General features: G+C 34.1%; 1 protein-coding gene across 2 annotated transcripts in view; it reads right to left on the bottom strand.

Annotated features, from left to right (window-relative positions):
- The window catches only part of LOC118205151 (solute carrier family 12 member 7-like), a 430,643-nt gene that overhangs the window by 121,145 nt on the left and 289,852 nt on the right, over positions 1–19,646 (bottom strand). For both annotated transcript variants that reach the window (XM_085822721.1, XM_085822719.1), the window contains 3 exons: positions 14,461–14,559; positions 7,430–7,487; positions 766–884 (listed from right to left, as the gene is read on the bottom strand). In XM_085822721.1, the coding sequence (XP_085678847.1) occupies positions 766–884; positions 7,430–7,487; positions 14,461–14,559 (276 nt within the window). The remainder of the gene's footprint in view (positions 1–765; positions 885–7,429; positions 7,488–14,460; positions 14,560–19,646) is intronic.

The raw sequence follows: 19,646 nt of genomic DNA, 5'->3' as shown, positions 1-19,646 counted from the left end.
TAATAGTAAAGGATAGTTGCAGGGTTCGGACATCACCGAGTAGCCTTAGAAAGCTGTCCGGGTATCCGGCCCTGCTGTCACCTGTATATACAAATGGAAAAGAAATCAGGTCTTCATCTCTACATTATTCAGTTTAATTCCAGTAGCCTAGAAACTGTTTAGAATGATGGTGATCTACCGTTACTAGGTTAATAAGATTTATTCAGTGTAGTTCTTCATTGAAACCCTTTAATCGGCAAGGCCGCATATATACGGCCAAGAATATTTTTTGTGATATCCGCAAGAACGTATATATACGTGCATATTAATATATGTCAAAGAAATTAAGGCAATAATATATCAAAAGTACACAAATGCAGGTATAAATTACCAGAAGAATTTTTACATCAAAATAAAGAAAGTAATTTTTTCTCATAGTACTTTTGGGAAATTTGTACTTTCTTAGAGAAAACCCTGGCCGGTTAGAGGATTTTAAATTTGGATTTTATTCTAACAGTGCATACAAGAAAAAACCGAATTATTTATTGAAAAACCCAATACAAGTATTTTGAAGCTATAACATAAAATAATAATTTAAAAAATAATTGATTTATTGAATTTTATGGCACACAAGCCAGAGTATGATTATCATTTGCAAAATACCACATATAAAATTTGCACAATCCTAATAACAACAGATACAAAAGAATATAAATTTCATTATATAAAAATATTTGATTTTTAGCTTTGCATGAATCCCGGAAATTACAAAAATAATCTTGTTACCTGTTAAAGATTGAATGCCTGCACCAATCGTAGACAGCAAAGACCCAATGACGATCACTAGGGGGTGAGGCCAAGCAAGTAAGGCTACTGCTAGGCTTCCCCCTACACTCTCGCCAAATCTGGAATTGAAACAAACAAATAAATATCATACTTATTAAAAATCTTCGAAAATGAAATTTATTTTGAAATTATGAGTTTCAATTAAGCATAAAACTTTTCAAAAGTGTTCAAAAGGAACAGCATGTTCATAATTAGGTATGTTATCCAACCAAGCATAAATAGTGTTATAAGACATTTCTCCCGTGTGATTTACGGTCAGTGATACGTTTTTTTGTCTACAAGAAACCTGTCTGCTGCAGTTATTCACCGACAGATTTGTGATGTTTACAGAGCTACTGCCATGAGTGAAGGTAAAGTGCGTGAGTGGATCAGAGATTTCAAAGCTGGCCGCGACTACGTCCACGATGAGTCCCGCTCCGGTCCCCCATCTGTGATCACAGACGATATGGTGACTTCCAGTTGAAGGAAAAATTCTCGACAACGGACGTTTCACCGTAAGCACTCTTTCAAACGAATTTCCTGGGGTGTCTAGGTCAGTGCTGTAGAAGATTGTTTCTGAAAAGTTAAGGAACTTAAGAAACTTAACTCTTAACGGAGGACCAGTGCTGCCACATTGTGAAATTTTTCGCAAAATTGAGACTTTTGACAAACTTGTGCTAGTAAAATTTTAGTATTTGCGATTTTGCGAAATTTTTGCGACCTCTGTCATTTCCTCATGCTACATTTTGCAACAAACATTTTTATAATATATCATATAATGCTTTGTAAAACACAGAATTAGGTACCTTAATATTAATATTCACGATTTTAGTGCTCTACCTATTTTGTTTTTAGGACAGTCTTGCCCTCTCAGTTCTATGGTGATAACAAATTGAACAAATGAACTTGCAGCTTGCGCGCCATACACTGGGTACCAAAACAGAGAGAAATAAAATTCATCCTCTTGATCAAAATATAGCTAAGAACTAAGAAATAGAAATGATTTAAAAATCAAAGCAACTGCATTTTTCCAAATAACAACGTAAATAAATTTAGCAGTGAAAGAACAAACAAGGCTTTCTTAAGTAATCAGAATCTGAAATAAATCCACCACGCAGGGCCTCTGACGTCATTTGCGACTTTTTGAGCCTTCCTTTGCTATTTTAGCTGAAAAATTTCTGGCAACACTGCGGAGGACCACAAAACAAAAGATCTGAGTGTTCGTTGAATTTGTTGACTCGTTATAACGAAAAAGGTGATGCCATTTGGAGTCGGATCGTAACGGGAGACGAAACGTGGGTTTGACATGTAACGCCCGAATGGAAGCAACAGAGTATGGAGTGGAGACACACAGACTCTCCTGTATGGGTCAAGGACAAACAGACTCTGTCCCAGCACAAGATCATGGCATCCGTGATTTGGGATAGGCACATAGGTGTTTTGTTGGTCGACATCATGCAGGTCACAACCACTATAAATGCGAAGCCTACGGCTAAACCTTGCTAAAGCTACGCATGCGATTAAAAAAAAAAAAAAGATGAGGCATGCGGCATGCATGATACGTGTTTAAAAAAACTTGGCAACTATGTTGAAAAATAGAGAAGTATATGTAGAATCTGAAAAAAAAAAATGGTTTGTGAAAAGTTTCTTTCGTTCGGTTTTTATTTCAAACAACCCTTACTTAAAAAACACCCATCGTTCGTTTACCCTTATTATCGTACGAGTGTAGCATTATATATAAATAAATTACATTAAATTTTATATGCATGCATCAGTTTATATATATATATAAATAACACTATATGTAAATAAACATATTTATATATAGTATTATATAAATATATTTATTTGTATATAGTATTATACATAAGTACTTTATTTATATATAATACTAAATATTGTAGAGACATTAGGTTATTTGGAGGCAGGTGATGGTGAAAAATGAGCAACGCCTTCGCCGGAACTCGAACCACAGGCCTCTCGAATACGCGCCAAGCGTGCTGACCACTACATTACGAAGGCGGGAGAAATACCTCATTATTTATTTATATGAATTGTTTCACAAGAGACCACTACACTACGAAGGCATGCTAGGGCGGCGAGAGAAAAACCTTATAATATATGAATTATTTCACAAGAATATAGTAAAAAAACTACTCAACTTCACCTAGTTTAGCAAATGCTAGTCCAACTCAGGAATTCAAATATATAGTTCTAGGTAAGTTAAATTAAAACTTGCTATCTACTAACCTTTTTATTATTAATGTTATATTTCAATAGATTGTATATAGTTTATTTTAGGTTTACATGCATAACTCGTGTAGAGGAAGTTTTCAGTAGGCAAGAGTTTCTAAATTACTTTGGTTTTCTAAAAAATTTGATTTTCCACTCTTAATTGACATTTAATTAATTTTAATTCTAGTTATTTACTTGCTAATTTCTCAAAATTTCACTAGTTTAAATTTCCTTTTAGTAATTCACAATATTTAGTTTTACGTTGGGTTTTGAATTTTACTTTTACCATTGCCTATATGGATGACGAAACACGAATTGAGTAATTGAAGAGTTAAGTTTGGAGGCAAATTCCCGTTGATAAGTGTGTCACCTGCCTGCTCAACAATTATTCACTCATACAATTTAATTTTTTGGAATAATATATTTTTTCATGGTTTTAGATACGTGCATTTAATTTACATATGCTCTTAGAATTTAAATGATATTGTAAATTAGTTCGCAGCAATAATAAATTTTATTAATTTTTTATTTTTGGAATTAAAATTAATTAAATTTTAATTTTATATTAGCTTTATACGAATAGAGAATATTTGTTAAATTCAAATTTATTTATATGAATGAAAAATATTTATATTTGAAATATATTTATTTATATGAATATATTGTTACGAAATGTACAGGCACGGTAAGATGGCCTCCCAGAAAATCAGTTTTAGGGTTGCCCATAAAAAGGCAAGTAAAGGCAGGGTTGCCACATATGGAGAGAAATCGCCCATTTGGCGATAAAATTGGCGATATGACATGGACGCATAGAGAACCTTCTGGAACGAATTCTTACCGGTTTAGACCAGAATGTTGTCGAACACAAGCCGAAAGCTATATAAACTCTGCTGGTCCGCAGTCAGTTTGAGTGTGTGTGCCTCGTCTAGAGAGCGAATTAGTTAGTATCGAATTGGTGTCTTGTTTAGCGAGTCAATCCCTGCAGAGTCGATTGAGTCGACAACCGGGCAGCTAGTGCCGAGTGGGTCGTTGAGTTCACCGAAGGAGTGTATCGCGGTTAGCGCATCGTCGAGAGATCGTGTTGAGCTCCGGGAGCGACTAAACCGAAGAGTCGGGAGCCGTGCTCTGTATGTCGTCGAGTGCATTGCGAGTTGTAGAGTGGAGAGCCTCGAGAGTACGTGGAGTTCCGAGAACGGCCGAGCAGAGTCGGGAGCTGTATTCTGGTGCTTTGTGGTAAAGCTGTCTCCACCGTTATTGCCTGACAGTGTGAAGGCTGAACTGTCGCTGAACGTGTCAGCTTGTTTATAACAGTTCGACGACTGTAAAAGTGATTTTGGAGCTATCTGATTAATACTGGAAAATAAAATGTGTCCAAATCCACACGAACCCCGTACGAACGTGAAGGAAGTAAATAACCTAACAACTGGTGTCAGAAAAGAAAAACGTAACAACTGGTGTCAGAAGTGGGATTTGCGAGTGAATGCCAGTTATTCGCGTGCAGAGGAAAGCTATGGGGGAGGAAACGAAGATTTTGATGGACTTTTTAGTCGAGATGAGGGCTGAGATGAAAGCCGAGCAAGAGGAGATAAAGGCTGAAATCAAAGCCTGACTGAAGGAGATCAAAGCTACACTGGAAGCAAAGAAAGCCCGACGAGAAGTAATAAATGTGGGCCATAAAAGGTGCGAGATCAACTCCAACAGGTGAAAGTGGAACTTACAGAAGAAACTGGAGCTATAAAAGACGATGTGGAAATGAGAGAAATGGCTTCTGAAGAGCCAAAGCATGAAGAAATGAAGAAAGTAGTTAACGAACTGGCTGAAAAAGATCAAGAAATGATGGATGAAACATCTAACGGGATTAAAGAAAAAGAACGAAAATATGAAGAAATAAAAGACGGGTAAGAAGTTTTTGATTCTCAAGTGCCTGAAGTGGAAGAAAGTGAAAATGCGACTGTTAAGTTGCTCAAAATTGATAGTGAAGTTACGAAGTCGCAGGCAGTTAAGTGTTGAACCATCTCAAAGTGCAAGTGATGCAGAGATGGGAGAAGCTGATGTACAATTTACGCAGAGTGCTCCAGTATTGCAAGAAAATTCGCCCACTTCGCAAACTATGTGTGCGTCTCATAGTGCAGATTTTGCAGACTAGGACTTGAGTCTAAACCAGGACACTTGCGTTTGTAAGGTATCGGGCTCCGTTCATGTCTCTGATGCAGAATTTGAAGCTAGTTCCGAGGAAACGGAGGAAAATGTTCATGTACCAGCTGCTGAAAATACCGATGGGAACTGTACACATGACGCGAACAATTTTCAGAGTGGTGAGCAAACTGTTTCAGATCTTTCTGTGGATGGAAAGTTTCAAAGAACTGAATCTTCAGACTGTGATATGCAAAACATAAATATATCTGAGAACTGCAGTGGAAAAGTATTTGACCCGGGTATATTTTAGTGAATAGACTGAGACTGAAATTCATTCAAAATTTTAATTTAAAATATTTATGTGTTTAATTTGTGTATATAACTTGCACCTAGTGTAAATAATGTTTCTTTGTTTACGTTATTTGTATGCTTTAAAACGTTTTGTTTGTATCGAATTAGGCTTCTGAACAAGGGTTGTATTGCCCGGGACGTACAGGCCTTCGGAGGGGGCAATGTTACGAAATGCACAGGCGCGGTAAGATGGCTTCCCTGCAAAGCAGTTTTAGGGTTGCCACATTTGGCGAGAAATCGCCCATTTAGCGACAAAATTGGTGATATGACATGGACGCATAGAGAACCTTCCGGAACGAATTCTTACCGTTTTAGACCAGAATGTTCTCGAACACAAGCCGAAAGCTATATAAACCCTGTTGGTCCGCAGTCAGAGTGTGTGCGCCTTGTCTAGAGTGCGAGTTAGTTAGTATTGAGTTGGTGTCTCGTCTAGCGAGTCAATCCCTGCGGAGTCGATCGAGTTGACAGCCGGGCAGCGAATGCCGAGTGGGTCGTCGAGTTCACCGAAGGAGTCTCTTAGTATATCGCGGTTAACGCATCGTCGAGAGATCGTGTTGAGGTCCGGAAACGACTAAACCGAAGAGTCGGGAGCCGTGCTCTGTGTGTCGTCGAGTGCATAGCGTGTTGTAGCTTGGAGAGTCTCGAGAGTACGTGGAGTTCCGAGAACGGCCGAGCAGAGTCGGAAGCTGTACTCTGGGGCTTTGCGGTGAAGCTGTATCCACCGTTATTGCCTGACAGTGTGAAGGCTGTGTCACTGAACGTGTCAGCTTGTTTATAACAGTTCGACGACTGTAAAAGTGATTTTGGAGCTATCTGATTAATACTAGCAAATAAAATGTGTTTCGATACTTCATCAAGTAGTGTCGTCGTTATTCACTCCAAATCCACACGAACCATGTACGAACGTGAAGGAAGAAAATAACGTAACAACTGGTGTCAGAAAAGAAAAACGTAACAATACATAAATATTTTATTTATATATAATACTATATACAGTACAAAGTCCGTAATCCGGATTCGTCGGGATTTCGGCGATTCCGGATTATAGATCATCGATTTAAATCTGGTAAGATTGCATGCAGAAATTATACAATTAAAAATATGAAACCGTAATTTATGAAATAAAGAGCAATTATGATCTAAAGGGTATCAAAATTTGCAAAAGAAGCTTAATATTTATTTGTTTACTTTATTAAACATTCATCACTTTGTCATGATCGTCATTTTTAGCATAACGAACCCTTTTTCTGTTAGTCATTGCAAGTGGGGTGTCGGAATCCACAAAATATTCAAAAAGTTCCTTTTTCTTTTTGCTTATATCATATACAGTTGACTTTCCAATGTCATACTCCTCGCATAATTTCGAGATGGACTTATCCATTTTTTGCAGCAATTCCACTTTTTGTTTCATGGACATCAAAACATGCTTTCTCTTTGTAGATCCTTTGGCAGCTCCAGAATTTGAAACTCTTTTTGACATAACCGAAAATTCAAGCTTACTTTTTTTTATAAAATTGCTCTAACAGTCTGCAAAAAATAATAGGCCGGAACAGCGCAATCTGCAACATTAACTGAAATGCCTTAGATAATTTTAGCCTAGCTTATACCGTCCGTTATACATTAAACGCCCTTGCGTAAACACGCATATGCGCACGCGTAAACGCATTATGCGCATGCGTAAACGCATTATAATTATGCATGAGTATAAAGTTTGTAGCTTTGATGTCCGGATTATAGATCATTCCGTATTATGCACGTCCGGATTAGAGACTTTGTACTGTATGAATAAAAACTGATGCATAATTTTAAGAAGCACGGGCTTAAACATTCTAAGTATGTTATTCAGGATTGAGATGAAAATATAATAGAAAACTAAGAAAAATATTAGTGTCTGCTAACTTACTTGTCTCGAAGGAAAAGATTGTCGTAAGAACCAGCAAATAAAAATACACCAGAACAATCTGTGAGATAATTAAGGTCTCTTTAACAACGATTAATAATAAGCTGGATATGCAAAACATTTTATTGAGTAATAAAAGTTCTCAATAAATTTTAAATTAAAAGTTCTACTGTTGTGAAAAGTAATCATCAAGATTCCCAGAAGGTCATTTTAATTTTTAGGCAACATAAATTGAAAGTAATATTGACTTATAAACGATTCCAATTAACTGGAAATATTTTTTACGGAAATTATTTTTGAATATTTATATACTAATACTAGCAGTAACTATTATCAGCACGCTTAAATATTGCATTATAAAACAAAATTACACTTTTGGGTTTTGAAGTGCGAAAGGTGAAGATAAATGATATCAGAGTCAATAAAATAATAGTATAATACAAAAGTGATATTTTAAGACATACATAAATGTTCAGTCGTATTTGTTTAAGCTTATATGGAAAAATCATATACGATAGAGTAAACGAAATTGTTAGTACTAGTTAAAGGAATATAAACTACTTAATATAAACTAAAAACGTTGAAATTAATATGTTATCTGGCTAATGATCTGGCATCAGTAAAATTAAATCTATTAAAAAAATCTATTATTAAGCACATAAAATATTTTAAATTTAACACAGGGCGAATTTGAACAAGGGCGCCAATTTTTAGGGAGGAGGTGACAAAAGGCACCTTACGAGCAATATTCGTCATAGAATTCGTCAGAACGCAAGCGGTGAGATGTTAAGGGACAGTTCTCCACCACCACATTTAAAGAATTAACGCAAGAATGAAAGGACATACTTCAGCAAACATTTTATTAACAGGAATGTAAGTAATGTACATTGCACAATAAAAAAATGGAGGAGGGGACAGTTCTACATCTCTCCCTTTCTACTGGGCCAGTTGACAATATTCAAATAGCATTTTCCACGTCTCGAAAGCGCGACTTAGGATATGTATTAGATTTATATATAGCTTTGTTCTAACATAGGTATTTTCACAGACAATCCGACTTTTCTTGAAATGACATGCCATTTTTTTTCTATATTTCGATTCTACTACTCAAATTATGCCTAAATATTAAATTTTATTAAATTTGGTGCGAAATTTACGGAGAAATTCAAAAATTTATTTTGGCGTATTATTTTCAGTTTTCGCCAAAAATAATTTACTTGGCGAACTTCTTAATTTATAGCAACCCATTTTCCTTTTCTTTTTTTCATTGTAAACGAGCGGAAAAAAAGCCATCCTTCATACTTTCAAATAATTTTAACAAAGTGCATACAATTATCGCTTATAATAAATACCCCAAATTTCAAAACGTGCGAAAGTGTGAATTCACGTATATCTTAGGAAAGTATGAATAAAAAAGTCTAATTTTTTGCAGGTATGCTTAGAAATACATCTACTTTAAGATGATGGCAAAACTTTTATAGGTTATAATTTAAAATGTATTTTCGAAAAATTTATAAAAATTATTTAAAAAATAAATCATAAAAAATGGGCGAATTTTATTTGGAATGAACCTAAATTACGAAATATGAAAGGAAGAATGAAATAAGTTTAATAAAAGAAGATATATTAATAAATATATATCAAATTCAATTAACATTGAGGAGCTAAAATTTGAGAGCTAATTGTTTAAAAAAGTACTCGTGCGATTTTTACAAAATTTGGCAGTTTGGCATAATTTGAGTCGTAGAATCGAAATATGGAAAAAATTCGCATGCCATTTCGGAAAAAAAGTCAGATTTTGTGTTAAAATACCTGTATTAGAACAATGCTACATATAAATCTAATACATATCCTAAATCGTGTTTTCGAGACATGAAAAACGCAAGTTGAATTTCATCAATCGGCACACTAGAACGGGAGAAGAACTGCCCCTCCCCCTTTTTTTGCGCAGTGTACATGGCCGAAGAAATTGCTCATCTCCTTTAGCTGAAACGCAGGCTTCACCTGCGGAATACGAATTAACGCACGTTTGCCAAGACAAGCGACAAGCAACGGAGGACGTGGACACTGTCCTTTTACATAATGGTTACATAATGGTTCAGCACCACGTCCACCATTATCTAGAGCGGCCCAGAGGAAGAAGTGTAGTACAAAGGACTTAGACCTTTCCTAGTTTACAGTGCAGATGATATTGTTGTGCATAATGCGCCACAGGTGTCCACAGATATATATATAAGCCCATTACAATGTGCAAATGGCTTATTTATGCCTTATGAATAAGCTGATGACATGGATTTGCACAGTACACACTCAACTCGTATCTTATAAACACATTAGGTATACACATACATTACAATGTACGCTATACAACAGACGTATGCCATACTTAAGCGTGTGATTATGCTGACGACCAGGGTATGCAGGATGGTTTACAATACAGGTAACGTTATAATCACATGTTACGTGGTTACAATTACCCATACATTACAGTTACTTTGTAATTACGTATGCATTACAATACTCTTACATTATAAATGCATTAGAATTACACATACATGACGATATACGCAATACAATAAACGTATGCCATATATTTAAGCGTATGGATTATGCAGGATTGTTATAAAGTTCAGGTAGCGTCACAGTCACATGATACATGGGTACAATTACACGTACATTACAGTTTTTTTTATTACATATACATTACAGTTATTTTGCAATTACACATACATTACAATATTCTTACATTAAAAATACATTAGAATTACACATACCTTAGAATATACACTATACAGTAAGCGACGTTTGCCAAGACACCAGACAATTAATGACTATCGCCGGCAATAACGGCGATCCAAGCGACTAGATCCATATCGATTTCAACGGCAGACGTAGATTTGGCTTTTCATATGGCCCCACAGAAAAAGTCCAAACACGAGAGATCCGATAATCTTGGCGGCCAAGCTATGGAACCACCGCCGTTGTGCTGGAAAGGCCATACCTTTTATACCATTTACAATGCTACCTAGCGTTCCGAGCATACATTCTAGGGCGAATATTGCTCGTATAGTTGATCATAGGGGGATCGCTATCACCCTCTTAAGGTTTGCTCCCTTCTTCAGGTTCACCCTGTATACGAATCAAATTATGCATACTAAACAAGATCCCAGTGCTGTCAGAAAATAATTTCGAATGCACACTCACTAGTAAATGACAGAGATTTATGTAAAATTAAATACACTGAAGTTATAGTTCCATCATCATCTGTTAACAACTTCCAAAACTGACAGTTTCAAGAAAGCTTTGTAGCCATACGTTCAATATTATGAATATTTGAACATATGCCCTTAGTATATCACAGCGTAATAAAATTCGAAGTTTAACTCTCAAGTATTCGCTGACAGTGAATACTCCAACTATCACCTTCAGTGCGTACAAATCCACAATTCCGGCAGAGAGAAAGAAGTCATATTTACATATGAATAATAATTTCAATAAGATTTGAAATTATTTAATTATTATAGTTCGGAGTTAAAAGAAAGAACCAAAAGTGTTTCAAACCAACGCCCTAAAAAGTTGGAGTTATTTGAGAAGAAAAATCAATCCTTGATACTAGATATTTTTAGAGAATGTGCTGACGTAAACATTAGAAATTTATTTTTCGAAAGAAGCAGAACAAAGCTACATTTGTTAATCGAATAAAGTACTTTTACTGGTAGTAACCAAAAGAAAAATATTTCATCGGATATTTACTGCCAAGAAATCTGCAAAAAAAAAAAAAAAAATTTTTTTAAAGTTTTTTTTTTGAGTTTTGAAGTACCAAGAAATGTTTATCGAGTACAATGATTAAAAAATGGAAACAGATGACGAGAATATTTAATTCACTATTGAGTACCGAAATAAAATCCATAATTTAACAACAACAGATTTTATTGAAGTGACAGTTTCAGTTGAGAATAAGAAAAGGTTCAAATAATAATGTTTTAATTAATTGATTAAACGAATTAATTTTTAGTTATTGTACCATATTATTTAGGTATTTTCAACAAAGCAATTCTTTAGAATTTTTGAAATTTGAAACGAGTCCTCAGGAAGCGGATATTTAAAGAGGGTTGTTCACCCATTTTTGTAACGATTTTGCTAACATTTATATATAAACGAACATTAGAATTTTATTTTCTAATATGTTCAGAGTGATAGCCCTTTTGTTGAACTATCATATTACATCTTGATTTCCAAGATAAAAGTCCTTGTCTTAAAGCAACGAAATTGATTTTATTTAACTGCTACATCCCAATCTTCCAGAGCGCATCCAATAATTTGAGATGTTTTATATAAAGAGCTTGTTTTAAAAGTCCAAATGCACAGTAATCCATTGGAGACACATCAGAGGACTTGGGTGGGATGCATTTACAGGGAATGGCTTCAATTCCGGTTTCATTTCTCATTTTTTCAAACAAATAGAGAAGTAGATTTAGAGGTATGGCTTGGAGACTCATGTCCTAATGGAACGTAACACAGTGAAGATTGCTTGGATAAAGAGATGGAATTTCCTCTTTAAAAATAAATGTTAAAACATATTTCTGATAGTAATCCGAATTAATTTTGACAGTTCTTTCTACTTTCCTTATTTTAAGTTTTTGTTATAAGAGAATACATTAATAACCATAAAAACCCTTAGAAAAATTTTTCTCGTTTCCTCTGAATCAATATATTAAGAGACTTTCTATCCTCTTTTTGGGTAGCAAATCGACCTTTTTCTATTTCAATAAGTATATCTGAGCCTCATCAACTATAACTATATATTTCTATTTTTCGCCTGCCAAATAATTTTAGTCTTACGCCGAAAACCATGTTTCTGCGTTAGGGCAATGAACATCATTTTTTTTTTTGTTTGTTTGTTTTAATTAGCTTTAAATCAGATTTTATAATTTTGTTCATAGTTTCTATAGAGGAGGACTTTCTAAGGGAAACTGGCTCGTATACACGTTACACATGGAGAAAAACACGAAAACACCCATGCAGCCAGCCCGTTCGAGGAATTCGAACCTCGGACCGAACTACCAGTGTTCAGCGACTTTATCGCTCGGCCGCTGGTGGGCCCTTTTTGGAGAGTTGGATTTTCCATTAAAATTATGAAATGCGACTGTAGATTTAATAAGATGAGCTGTACGTACCTTTGTTGGGTATGCATTTTTTGCTTTTATCCCAGTCACATATAAACTTTGATGTTTCTTTCCTTTTATATGCAGTATGTTACTTATTTTATAAGATATTGCTTCCGCCTTCTTGGAGTGGTGGTCTGCACGCTGGGCGCGTATTCTAGAGGTCCGCAGTTCGATTCCCGGTGAAGCCGTTGCACATTTTTCATCTTGCCTGCTTCCTAAGTTTCCTAATGTCTCTACAGTTTTACTTGTAGAAATATTAAAACCATGCTTTTAACATTTTTTTTAATAATTGAATAAGAGTAGTTTTCTTCGGACAGCACCAAAATATAGCCTCCGATCCATAGTTTATTTTTCAGCGACATTTTAAAGAAAAGAATATTTTTAAATGCTGTAGACGATAATTAAACCTTATTCCAATTTGACGCCAGTCAAGTTTGTATTTTCAATTTAATATTTAAATTCATGGAGAAAATCAAAATCGTTACGAAAACGTGTAAAAACTCTCTGCTCAGTTGCAAATTACAGGTTAAAGACTTAATTGCAGGTTTGTTTTTGTTACAGATTGTTTACACATTTTGAAAGCACCTTTCCTTTTACACATACATGAGATACGACAATTTTTCTAGTTTTTTTAATTGTTGATGTTTAAATTAAACATGTTTTGTATATTCTGTACAAAACTATCGTTTGGTACTAGTTTAGGATGTGATGTTAAGGTATCACGAGCAACTTACAAATCCATAGAAACATGGAACATGGAAGCGAGATTATTTATTGAAATCTCCAGTACATAAAATAAATTTTGTTGGGCAGTTGTTAAATTCTAAAAAACGCTTAATAATGAAGCTGCATTAACATAAGTGCCTCCTTTTGAATGAGACCTCGGTCTTTTTATGAATAATTAGAGGAAAACGACAAAATGCAGAGTTTGTTTCTTAGTCGATACATATCCAATTAAAGTACGGTGAATGAATACGTATTATGCCATATGTATTAAAAATACATAATACATACTGCAACCAATCCTTTAATATAAACTCTGCTGCTAATATAAACTGTTGGATTATCTGTAACAACAAGGGTGCCTTCTGGTGACTAGCCAGAGAAGGATTTCAGTAAAAGCCAAGTGTTTAACCTGATGGGTTGTTTTCAGACTTTTGCTCTGTAATTTTTTTAAAGTTTAACGTAATGTCCGTGTGTAACTTAAACCTGTTAATAAATAATTGTTACACTATAAAGGACTCTTATATGACCCTTTCCAACATGACCTCCTTATAAAAAGACGCCCAACGTTAATAGTATAAACTGCTGAACTAACTGTAAATACAAGGGCGCCCTCTGGTGAGTAGCCAGAGAAGGACTTCAGTAAAAGCCAAGTGTTTAACCTGATAGGTTGTTTTCAGGCTTCTGCTCTGTAATTTTCTTAAAGTTAAATGTAATGTCCTTATGTAACTTAAACCTGTTAATAAATAATTGTTACACTATAAAGGACTCTTATATGATTCTATCCAACACGAACCCCTTATAATACGAATTTATGCATACCTGAAAACAAGTCAATCATATTGAATAATTAGGTTTTATTTTTCGTAACGAGATTAATTTTTTTTCATTCTTATCTAATGCATGTCGAACTAACAGTGGAAAACTCTTTCTACTACATTAATTTAAAAATATTAGTTATGATGTAAAAGATACATGCTGAAAGTGATCCTTAGCATTTAATGCAATTTTAGGCTAGATACCAATTTCCTCTGTCTCAAAGAATTATTACTATGCGCTTTTCTATTAAATTATGAAAACCTACATACAAGTAATATTCTGTGAACAAGAAGTATTTTCGAGAAATCATTTCAGAAAGGATACACACAAAAGAAGTAGTAAGCTGGGCAGCTAGAGTTCCTGCTGGGATTGATTTCTGAGCATCAGCTAAGTCCCCGGATCGATTGGAGCCAGCCATGATACCTGGAAGTAAAAGGAAATAATTGTTCGCATTAAAATCGAAATTTTTCATATTTTAATTTCTACTAGCAAGCCCGCCAGATGAGCGGGCTGCAACCAAAGCAGAATTTGTAAGTTCTATGTACCTCTGAAAAACAAATTTATAAAAACATTTCAATATGAAGGAAATCAGTTCATATTTTCCAAGCAACAACACATTCAAAAATAATTTTGTAGTTGCTGAAGCAGAAAATAAAAACGTTTGATACTTCAGGTCAATATATATGCCGTCATGATTTAAATTTTAATGTAACATAACAACATTTCCTCAATATCAATAAAAGAACTAACATGGTTATAACATATTCTGCCAATTATACTAACCTGAAACAAAAAAGTTGCCAACAGCAGCTATTTATTTAAAATGTTGACATTAATGAAAAATTTTCGGCAGACAGTAACGCCACTTGCAATTGTGTCCTTTCTTCAGCATCAGAATATGACCTTATACAATGTTTGGCAATATTATTTTTATTTCATATTTTGTAAAACTTACAAATTTATGATTAACAAACTCTGCGATTTGAAAGCGAGCACTGGCAACAGTTTTCGATATAAAGCATTTTTATCTCCTACGTGCGAGATTGTTGCCACTCGGAAAAATGAGAGCGAAAATTAGCGTTTTCAGTGTTTTAAATTAATATCTCGTCTGATTAAAGCCCTACGAAGATGGAAACAGTCGAAATGGCTTCATACGAAATTTTGGAATCCGAAATAATATATTAAATGTTCGGCACTGCTATTTTTATTTCATATTTTGTGAATCTTTCAATTTTTTTTATTAACAAATTCTACGATTTGAAAGCGAGCAGTGGCAACGCTTCTCAATATAAAGCAGATTTTTACAAGGAGGCTAGAATAGACCTATCTGTTTTTATCTGCGATATTGTTGCCAATAGTAAAAAATCTGATGTGTAGACCACATGACTTTGTACGGAATATTAAATTATACGCATTTTTTCTTGCATTTCGTTTAAACTTATTGGATTGAATTAAACCTACTTCGTCGACAGCGCATAAACCACAATAGATTAAATGCATTCTTTAAAATTCACTCTATTTGTTTACCATAGCCACACTCTGGCGCTAGATTCATTTAACAGTATTATATTTCGTTCATATTATAATTCAGAATACACAAAATTTATATCATTTAAAGAATTATCTAATCGTTGCCACATGTTCTATTCAAATACTATAATAAATCTAGAACGATGTATAAAAGAAATTAAGCAAACAAAACAAAAAAGAAACTGTTTTTCACAGACGATTGAGTATTTCTCATTCAATTAATTCAGTTCTCACTTCCCGACAAGGCAAAAATACATAAAAACTCAAAATATATGTATTAAAAATTACGAAGTAAATCTTAAACACTTATTTCCTCGAAAAAAATTCCAGGAAGGATTACGCATGATTTAATTCACAATAATAAATGAAGGCGTTATCTTTGTTGTTGCGAAGCTAAGTTTCTCTAGATTAGCAACAAATCCACTAGTCTGCTGTTTCAAATGTCAACAATCAATGGCCGCCTTAAAAAAAGGCTTAGCGGCACTTAAACAACTTTAAAATTGTTGATAATTCTAAATCTATTGCACACAGATTTACTAAAGGCATAAAAACCTTAACCGGAAGATAAGAACAACATAATTCAATCATTTTTAAGCAAAAAATGTACAATTTATAAGTTTTATAATTTTTTTGGAGGAAAAGAGTCTTTTATTCTGTCCTTACGTACAGATATCACGCAAAAACATCGTTAAATTGCATTCGAGAGCGATCAAAATGGATAATTTCGTTGAAATATGCTGCCTGAAACTTTTCGTGATTACAATACTTCCTTTTTACTTCGTACAAGGAAGTAAAAAGAAACAGTTTTTCAAAGACGATATAGTATTTCTCATTCAATTAATTCAGTTCTCATTTCGCGACTAGGCAAAAGTACATGAAAATTCAAAATATCTGTATTAAAAATTACGAAGTAAATCTTAAACACTTATTTCCTCGAAAAAAATTCCAGAAAGGATTACGCATGATTTAATTCACAATAATAAATGAAGGCGTTATCTTTGTTGTTGCGAAGCTAAGTTTCTCTAGATTAGCAACAAATCCACTAGTCTGCTGTTTCAAATGTCAACAATCAATGGCCGCCTTAAAAAAAGGCTTAGCGGCACTTAAACAACTTTAAAATTGTTGATAATTCTAAATCTATTGCATACAGATTTACTAAAGGCATAAAAACCTTAACCGGAAGATAAAAACAACATAATTCAATCATTTTTAAGCAAAAAATGTACAATTTATAAGCATATAAGAGTAAAGAAACTGAGATCACTGAGCCGGGTAAGAAACTGGATATATATATATATATATATAAATATATTTATATACGTTTGGTGCGGCCGATTGCAACCAAAATACGAGGTGCACATCTACATATTATAGCTGTCCTATACACAAAATTTCAACGTTCTGAGGCTACTCGTTTTTGAGTTATCCGAGATACGTTCGTACAGACGCCACGAATAATTCTCTTCAGAATTCATTTTAAAGCAGTTTTATAATTTTTATGGAGGAAAAGAGTCTTTTATTCTGTCCTTACGTACAGATATCACGCAAAAACATCATTAAATTGCATTCGAGAGCGATCAAAATGGATAATTTCGTTGAAATATGCTGCCTGAAACTTTTCGCGATTACAATACTTCCTTTTTACTTCGTACAAGGAAGTAAAAAGAAACAGTTTTTCAAAGACGATATAGTATTTCTCATTCAATTAATTCAGTTCTCACTTCGCGACTAGGCAAAAGTACATGAAAATTCAAAATATCTGTATTAAAAATTACGAACTAAATCTTAAACACTTATTTCCTCGAAAAAAATTCCAGAAAGGATTACGCATGATTTAATTCACAATAATAAATGAAGGCGTTATCTTTGTTGTTGCGAAGCTAAGTTTCTCTAGATTGAAAACAAATCCACTAGTCTGCTGTTTCAAATGTAAACAAGCAATGGCCGCGATCAAAAAAATTATTAGGCTTAGCGGCACTTAAACAGCTTTGAAATTGTTGATAATTGTCAAACTATTGCATACAGATTTAAAGGCATAAAAACCTTAACCGGAAGATAAGAACAGCATAATTTAATTACTTTTAAAGCAAAAAATGTACAATTTACAAACATATAAGAGCAAAGAAACTGAGATCACTGAGCCGGGTTACAGACTGGATATATATATAAATATATTTATATACGTTTGGTGTGGCCGATTGCAACCAAAATACGAGGTGCAAATCTACATGTTATAGCTGTTCTATACACAAAATTTCAACGTTCTGAAGCTACTCGTTTTTGAGTTATCCGAGATACGTAGGTACGTACGTACATACGTTCGTACAGACGCCACGAAAAATTCTCGTCAGAATTCATTTTAATGCAGTTTTGTAATTTTTTTGGAGGAAAAGAGTCTTATTTTGTCTTTACGTACAGATATCACGCAAATACATCGTTAAATTGCATTTGAAAGCGGTCAAAATTGATATTTTCCTTGAAATATGCTGCCTGAAACATTTAGCGATTACAATAGTTCCTTTTTACTTCGAACAAGGAAGTAAAAATGAGGGCAAAAATTAGCGCTTTAAGAGTTTTTAATTAATATCTGGGCTGATTAAAGTCGTACAAAGATGAGAATGGTCGAAATGTCTTCTCAGGAATTCTTGGAATTCGGGGGTACCTCTTTCGAAATTCAAGTCCCCCACCGTTCCGGAAGAGATAGGTGAGCCTTACATCTGAGTCGTTGCGATAGAAATTTAAAAAATTCATCATAAATTTTGAGATATCATCGATTAACTTCTCCCTTTTGTTTACCCTGTAAGGATGATAATCATAGATACGCATGTACGCTCACACACGCAGGCGCCTAGTCAGGAAAATGAACTAAAATTGTAGGAACAAATCATCATTTTACATAAGGAACCGCTTTTCTGGATTTATTTCTGGCAGAATTTTAAAATTTTGACTAATAACATTTTAGAACAATTTTAAACTCAGTTATTAAAAAGAATAAAAAAAATTGAACTGTATACAAAAAATTTGCTCTATATCACTGTCAACAAATAATCCTGTAAGGCAGAAAGACAGTTAATAACATTATCTCCCATTGTGCATTCAAATGTTTATACGACCATTTTAAAGCATGTAGTGTACTGGAAAGTTCTGATCGATATACTGAATTATATGTGTTCAATCTCAATTTGCCACATCCGATTTCATGCCAAGAACTATACAACAAAAGCAGCACCCAGACTCTCGCCCACACCCGAACCATCAGTATATATATCATATTCATGGATTATAGGAATGTCTCTAATAAAAGTTATGGCCATTCGATGTCTGAGATGAATATAGTGGTTAATCTTCCATAATCGAGGTGAGCGTCAAACTTGACGAGTTTTTAGTTTGGCGCGATTTTGATCTGGTTCTGGTTTCTGGCTGTATGTTTTCCTGTGGCAAACCTAGAGCTTTATTTCGGTAATTAATTCTACCAGAAGATTTTTTTTTTTAAATTTAATCTTCAAATACTGAGTTTATTTTTAAAATTTTATCTATTTGCAGTTTTACTATTATATCGGGTTGTCCGGAAAATAATGCAGGTTTTTGCAATTGTTTATCTTTCCTGTACATTTTTAGCAACAAATATATTTTTAATTATATTGGTTTATATATCACTTTAAAGCTCTATTTTCGCTCTATATTTCTATAATAATCATTTTGTTCCAAAATTATTTTCAAAAATATTTACTAGGTGTTTCTGTTTAGATGTCAAAACGGGATTTTCCACAAATTTACTTTTATGAGTACAAGCTAGGCCATAGCGCAGCACAAATGGCTCGAAATGTCAACAAATTATGGGCGAGAAAAGGGTTAATGAATCTACAGTTCAACAGTGGTATCAAACGTTTCGTCGTGGAGAATTTGACCTGGAAGATCAAGAGCATCGTGGACATTCTTCAGCTGTTGGGATGACGACGGTTTGAAGACTTAAAGTTGAA

The sequence above is a fragment of the Stegodyphus dumicola genome, chromosome 1, assembly GCF_044657685.1.
Source record: "Stegodyphus dumicola isolate Sdum_Otavi_A_Nest chromosome 1, ASM4465768v1".
Taxonomy (NCBI): domain Eukaryota; kingdom Metazoa; phylum Arthropoda; class Arachnida; order Araneae; family Eresidae; genus Stegodyphus; species Stegodyphus dumicola.
This window is presented reverse-complemented; position numbering and strand designations above follow the sequence as displayed.